Source organism: Amblyomma americanum, chromosome 1 (assembly GCF_052857255.1).
Source record: "Amblyomma americanum isolate KBUSLIRL-KWMA chromosome 1, ASM5285725v1, whole genome shotgun sequence".
Classification (NCBI taxonomy): Eukaryota; Metazoa; Arthropoda; class Arachnida; order Ixodida; family Ixodidae; genus Amblyomma; species Amblyomma americanum.
In genome coordinates, this window is record NC_135497.1 from 213,720,264 (window position 1) to 213,727,800 (window position 7,537).

The 7,537-nt window shown below is 49.1% G+C and overlaps 1 protein-coding gene across 1 annotated transcript; it reads left to right on the plus strand.

Annotated features, from left to right (window-relative positions):
- The first annotated feature begins 1,106 nt into the window (after positions 1–1,106).
- LOC144094999 (uncharacterized) lies at positions 1,107–2,706 on the plus strand. Its single transcript, XM_077628841.1, has 2 exons — positions 1,107–1,379; positions 2,291–2,706. Exons 1-2 carry the CDS (start codon positions 1,368–1,370, stop codon positions 2,540–2,542), a joined length of 264 nt encoding a protein of 87 aa, XP_077484967.1. The 5' UTR covers positions 1,107–1,367; the 3' UTR covers positions 2,543–2,706.
- Positions 2,707–7,537: the final 4,831 nt, after the last annotated feature.

A 7,537-nucleotide genomic window follows, 5' to 3' on the forward strand; every position in this document is an offset into this window, starting at 1 on the left:
AGGCCGCGGAAGTCACGTTTCTCCGACGTCGCAAGCTTCACCCGTCGCTCCACGCTTGCGCGAGCCCAGGTGGATACCGGCTTCTCACGTTGAGTGCGCCAGCAGCAGCTGCGTCTGCCCCCACGGACGCCCATCCGCGAAGTGCTCGGGAGGCGTTGACGGCGCTCAGGGCCGGTGAGCGAGAGTGTCGCGTGGTCTCACCGGCGACGCACGCGGCCCGTGCCCCCAGCGAGCGCCGGGGGAAGCCAGGCGCCGAGGATGTCAGCAGACGCGGGTCCCTATCTGGGTCAGCGCGCCCCGAAGCCACCGATGACTCGGGCAGCGCTGATAGGGGCGACCGGTTGAGAGGGGTGCCTCTCAAATTTCCTTGGAGAGATAACAGAGATAACGCCCGGAGCGTGAAGCCCTGAAGTATTATCCGCTGTACCAATTTAAATAAAATCAAAAGAAAGTCATAGACTTTTCTGTTCTTGCCCCAGAATCCCCGGAATGTGTCGGAAAAAATCACCCCTATCCGCGCACTTGGACCCATTAAAATATCTCCCTGTTTATTTGTTTTCAATACCTCAAATGCCCCTGTGCAGGGGTATTTGTTGCTAATTGTACGAAAGCAGCTCCTCGCTTGCTTTTTGTTGCTATCGCCGCTGCTCAAAAAGAAAAAAAAACAAGGTGAAGAAAGAACTCAACAGTCTGCGCAGACCGTTGACTTTTGTGCGCAACAACGGCAACGCTGGGGCGCCTCATAATGAGCCTGTGTCGCAGTGTTCACCGCAAAGTGGCACTTTGTCAGCTACAAGACCAGTAGCACGCTTTTATCTCAGTCGCACAATCGGTCTTTCCCTGTGTATGCCTTTCGCGATAGTTAGCACTCGAGCTTTGCATATATTCCCACTCCTCGGCCCTATCGGCTCACGGACCCAACTTATTATCGCCAATAGCCACGCCAGCCAAGGGGAGAAAGCGCTGTCGACGCGGTCGGCCCGCCAGCGCGCAAGAGCCCTCGGCCACCAGTGAAACGGGACGCGATGGAAACGATTGGCAAACACGCTCAGCTCCATATCTTCCTCGGCGACCTTGGGCTGCAGTCAAGCGCGCCAGCAGCCGCGATGTGCGGGCGACCTGCGGCTTCGCGAAGCCTTGAATTTTTCGCAGGTCGCTCCACTTTTACGGGCTCCGGTGCGGTCAACCTGTGTCGGCGGCGGCGAGGGAAGAGCGGCTAGGCAGAGCCCGCTGCCCTCTTCCCCGCAGACCACGCCCCTTTTTTCACCGGAAGGCGGTACCGCCGAGTCGCACTTTTTCTATAAAAGCGACCCCTGGAGCTCGTCCATGTCACCGAGATTCGTACTCAGCCCAACAATCAAAGCACCATGAAGGCTACGGTGAGTGAACCGACTGCCGCCGCACATGTCCGCTGTTGTGGGCCCCCGTGAGAGGCAGGCGCGTGGGACCACAGCACGGCGTGACTAAGTCGCCGCGTCTCTTCTGTGCTCCTACGCGACTGTGTGGACTGCTTTAATCGCGCTTATGGCATAAATGTCAGCCACAGTAAATTCCGGAACATGAATTCATGATAATGCTTGCTGCATAATGCAGTCAGTTTTCTCTGCAAAACTTTTAACCGTGGATGTGTTAAGAATAGTATAATCCAGGTTTCTGTTCCGAGCGGGAGGCAGCGGGCCTCTTGTACAGAAAATCTTGCAATTACAGCCGTCGATGATGAACGAACGATTGCTAGAAGACGTAGTGCTTATCAGTGAAAAGTAACATCTCATGACACAAACACACAAAATGGCCTTGAGTTCATTCTATAGACTTTGCTCGCTAGCTTTATATCTGTACCCGCTGGTGTACTGCTGATAAGCAGAGGAAAGAGAGCAATGGTTATAAAGAAAACAGCAGTATTCAGCTGTAGTTCGAACCCTTTGATTCTTTATGAGATGAGTTTAGTCACGTCACACACAATCCTTTCATTATGAAGGAACAGCTTATTTCCGTAAATGGACACGTTAAAGCTTTGGCATATACCTCATACAAGACGCTCTGTTCAATCACCTGCGAAATTGAACGCTCTCCCGAATAAGCTTAATGTATGCGGTAAGTGTTTGCTGTCGTATATTCAGCTGCAGCTTTGAAAATTCCAGCGCAAGTCATAACCAAAGTGCACATTTAATATACTGATACATCCAACGAGCGTAAAGTTAGTCAGCTTTCAACCGTGTCCTGCAGCTATTTGATATCTCTAGCTTGGTTTATGTTGAGCTTTTGCGAAATGCGACTTTTCTCTTCGCAGCTCCTCCTCGTCTGCCTGGCTGCTGTCTTCGCCCTGGCTGCTGCCGGTGGCTTCGGATACGGAGGATACGGTGGCTACGGGGGTGGCTTCGGACGTTTCGGTGGAGGCTACGGCGGTTACGGACTGGGCAGAGGCCTTGGATACGGAGGCGGCTACGGCGGCTATGGAGGCGGCTACGGCGGCTATGGAGGCGGATTCCGGGGATATGGCGGCTACGGCGGCTACGGATACGGCAAGGGTTTCTATGGATAAGCAAGTCCATGCGAAAACACCCGCCGAGACGTGTGAAGCTTCCACCAACAACGCTACCAACACGTGAAGACATCCGCGGCTGTCTGCAACTTTCATGTCGTTTCTCTGTTAATGAGCATCTCACGAGTATTACCATCAGCCTAATAAAGAGTTCGTTCCACAAACACGGCTTTTCTCTTTTTCTTTTTGTCCGTTTTCTCTTGAGCTTGAGCAAAATATTGCCCTAATATGCTCACATGTACCGTCTAGGATAAAAGTCTCCAGGACACGCTCACGGAGATCTAGGTGCATAAATATTGCCATATCGGCGAGCGATTTTGACCTCTTGTGAGCGCCATACATGGGAGCATGTGAGTCCAACTTTCAGCTCCAGAAGTTTAGTCTCGGAGCAACCGGGTAATAACACAGCTATCGGCTTTCGTCCCCGTTCACGCGGCCTATGGAGAACATTACTGCCACCTCTGTCTCCTTATTATCCACGACAATTATAAAAGGCGAACAAATTGTCAAGTGTAGAGCACAGATGTATGCGGCGGTTGCGTAGCAGAGTTTTTCTACTGTCCAGAAGACTATCAACTCAAACTCTCTTAAAAGCAATTCATAACAAAAACTAAATGTTTTCTTTTTAGCGAGTAGCATGCAAGTATTCGTTAATCCACGGGATTTAACAATAAAAAGAAAACGGTTAATGTAAAACTCTGCTCTAGGTGGTTAATCTACGGTAACTATCAGCGGATGAAATCATTAAAAATATTCGTGCAATGGGGCGTTTTCGAGCGCCATCCCTCGTCTAAATCTGCGGCCGCAGCCCGGCGGGGGACAATACTTAATTCATTGTCGCTTTCAGTACGACTCGACCGGTGCCCCCCACCCCAGTGACGAGATATATATACACGACAGGAAGGGTTTGCATGAGCCTCGCACCGACGTAGCAGCTCTTGGAAGTATCGGGAGATATTTCGCTCATCCTGTGTGCAAGTGCACGCATTCCGGAACTTCAGCTTGTAATAGGCAATTTGGTGCATTTATTTGACTCTGGCATTCAACTTCGACGCTACCTGGTGGCCCGTCGGTTCTACTGTGTCATTTATTCGCTATTCGCACATTTTTGGCGCATTCTTTTCAAAGGCTGCGTCCTAACACGGTCAGGAAAAGTCATTTACTGCCTTGGGACGACACTTAACGGTAGTGAACATTATTTGCGCTGCTGATTGCACCGCGATAATGTTGCGGCGTTTCGTCCTGAGCTTAAAACACCGTTAACCGTATTTCAATGAAATAATTAGGAAGTAGACTGAAAAAATATGAGCGCATGGATATATATGTACATATAAGCTTCCTGTTATGAGGAAAAAACGTTACTTACACTGAAACCTTTTTATCCTTCTCATGTAGGGCTTGAACTGAAATACAGGCGATACAGGCCTTGGTTAGTTATAGAGCTGGTTTCCTTACGCCTTCATAAGATGTAATTTTCAGAAATTTTGAATACCTAATAGAAGCAAGGAAATAATTTTTTTTCCTTAAATATTGGAAACGTTGCAAAATAGTCGAAACAAGAATGTGGATGCAATTTATTGTCAGCTTGACAACGTAAAGATATTTTTACGAATTCATGTTCACGTAGCGCGTGCGGAGTAACACTACCAGGTGCGGGATGTACCCGTCGTACATTAGGTCATCTGCAATGTGGCGTTTGAAGATTTCTTCTCGTTACAGCTCCTACAGGAGCCGATCGAATGGATTTGGCGGATCCGCGAGTGTGTTTGTTGTCTACAGCTGACAGTCCCTAGGATATGAAGGAACGCTACAAACAGCGTGTGAGTATGATAAGGCTCTACCAAAAACGACATAAATCAGTGGGATTGCTTTGTTGTTTAGAACTAATACCAGCTGAAAGCTTTCGAGTTTTGAAGGCTCGAATGCATGCCGCCGTCAAGACACACGTCTGGTACGCGACTTCTTAAAGCTGAATATCACAGGGTGATGAGACAAGCAGAAAGAAAGCCTTGCGCGTTAAGCACCTTCACTTCCTGACCGCCTGCTGCTGGACTAGCCTGCACGAAGAGAGCGCGATTAACTTTACGTCGGGAGTAATCCTCTGCACTACCGGGAAAACTGATGATCATACGGAGATATCGTAGTAAATATCTGTAGATATTCCAAAAAGTATTGAAGAGCTTGATAGTGAGAAAGAGTTTGCCATATAGTTACGGACAAAGCAAGCAACTTGAAAGTGCATATTGGCTATCGAAAACCAGTATCCAATGTCAAAAAGCGGGGTTGCTGCGCCCGCACCCAACTTAGTTTTGTCTGAATCAATTAAACTAAAGACGCTACATGAAAAAACGCAGGGCCACCTAATTACATATGTATTGGCACTCTGATAGCATTCGAAGTTGTTGATGCCTCTGTCGGAAGTTACTGGTGAGGGTTGTGGCACTCAGGTTGCTGTTCCCGTACACCACCTGCCACTGTCATATGGTTGGCAGGTGGAGGCTTAACACAGACGAAATTGGTCCTGTGACGTCACTTCCAGCCAGTCAACGAAATATCTCTACTCTTGTGAAGTCACTGATGACGTCACTGCCAGCTAGCTTTTTGCTCCAATGAGGCTTCTATGTTATCGCATAATAACGAACTCTAACGTAACGTATGCGCAGTTCGCAATGCAGGGAAGTGTTCGCTGAACGAAGGGCTATATTTTTCTTTATCATCCCCAAGTTTGACAGTTAGCAGCTATGATTTTTTTCCAGAAATGAAAAGCAGATATGTCATAATGTTTTAATTTCCAGAAAGGACTACAAGCTTTTTTCTTTTTGACGCAGCAATTTTTTATGCACAGATAAGCTGTACCTGGGGAATAGCAGGTGGTTTAAACATCCGATTCAGAAATTTTCCCCACGTGTACCCGCATTCTCATGCAGAACAAAAACGCGCAACATTTCTGATATCGTGCTGGATATATGTTAAGACGGAAAGGCCAGAACTTCACGCCGCAGTTGCTTAGCCTTTCTTATGAACTGGCAAGTTACATTTCATTTCATTTTAATACATTAAAGACCCACTGGGGTTATTACATAAGGATGGGTAGAAAAAAGTCAATTGAACAAGTGTTATGTTAAAAAAAGGTCGGTAACAGATTCGGCGAATGTGGATGGGCCCGTGATGATAGTAGCGATGTCGTTGGAGAGGTCATTCCAGCCTACAGAAACACGGTGAAAAAAGAAGCAGCACAGACAACAATACGGGCACATAGGCGAAACACTTGGAAAGGATGACGAATGTGGTGAGATGTGCCAACTGGCGGGGCAATGTAGGGAGCGCCGCGCATCGAACTATGGAAAATTTTATGGAATAGGCAGAGGCTAGAAATACTACGACGAAGTGAAAGGGGCGCTAAATTGCATTCCGCTTTTAAAGATGTCATACTGATCTCGTGTGAATAGGCGGAATGAATGAATCTGGCTGCTCTGTTTTGAAGTGACTCAAGAGCAAGTTAGCACGGTGCCATGGCTTAACCCTGAATTATTTCAGAACTGCAACGTAATACTAAACGGAGAGCATGCACATTTACGAGCTTTTTTTTTTTTACGCAGCCGTCTATTACACTTTGTATGTTCACTGGAATAATCGCTATGTCTGTTAGGATATTAGAACTTGCCTAGTTTTTCTTGTTCCAACCTTCAATGCCTCGCGAAAAACTGGGAAAAACATTTTTTTTTGCAATTTTCTCTTTTTTCCCGAGCCCTCCTCTTACGCTCGACGCCTGCCGCAGGGTCGCCTGCGCACCGTAAATAACCGGCTTCCTCGAGCCAGCCTTGCTACAATGGAAGAACGTCAGCTATGAACCTTTCCCCTCGGACACGGCCGGTCAGCAGAGGACTTAGCGGCGAGACGCGCTCGCATGAGCAAAGCGGGAGCAGTGTTCGGAGATGAACCACGGCCCGGACGGCGCTGCACCTGCACAGCCGCATGCCATGACGCTGCGAAACACTAGGTGACAAGCCACCTGCACGTGGTGGCGCGCCCTGGCGGCAAGTGTGCAGTGGCGAGACGCCGCAAGAGAATAAATAGGATTATCGCTATTGTCGCCAGTTCGGCGACCCTCCGTGTGCCGGGCGCAGATCGAGCTTCATGCGTGAAGGCCCCTGGCTTGGTGGTTGGGCTCCTCCTGGGTGGAGCCATGCAGTGAAATCCGTGAAGCAGTGGCGTCCTCGCGCAGGTGCGATGCACAAAGGTTGGCGCACAACCTTGGTGGAGACGGCAACGGGGATGGCATGCAGCGACGGCAAGGCGAACTCTTCCCAGAATTGGAGAACGCGCAGATGAGGGCCAGCTGTGCCATGGAGCCACCTGAGTGGCGAGACTGTGTGTCCGGTGCTGATTTGCGGCCACCTACGATGGAAAGGAGGAACACTGCCGGAGGGCGGGCGGTGCCACTCCGAGGCTGAACCTCGGACCCTACTGGTAGACATTGTGCGTGAATGTCTCTGAAGGACACTGTAGAAAACATCGAGCATGCAGTACAAGTCATGTCTGATAAATATGATGAGGCGCACATGAGTAAGCAGGACAAAGAGATAACTGAGCTAAAGAAACGAGTTGATGTCATTGAATCTCAAGACCGCTGATCAGAAAAGGGATGACTCAAGAACTGAACGATCTCGAGTGGCAAAGTCGAAAATTAAATCTAGACTGGCTTGGCTTGGCTTATGTGGGTTTAATCTCCCAAAGCGACTCAGGCTATGAGAGACGCCGTAGTGAAGGGCTCCGGAAATTTCGACCAACTGGAGTTCTTTAACGTGCACTGACATCGCACAGTACACGGGCCTCTAGAATTTCGCCTCCATCGAAATTCTACCGCCGCGGCCGGGATCGAGCCCGCGTCTTTCGGGCCGGCAGCCGAGCGCCGTAACCACTCAGCCACCGCGGCGGCTAAAACTAAATTAAATCTAGAGTTTCATGGCATTTCTGTCAGTAATAAGGAAGACA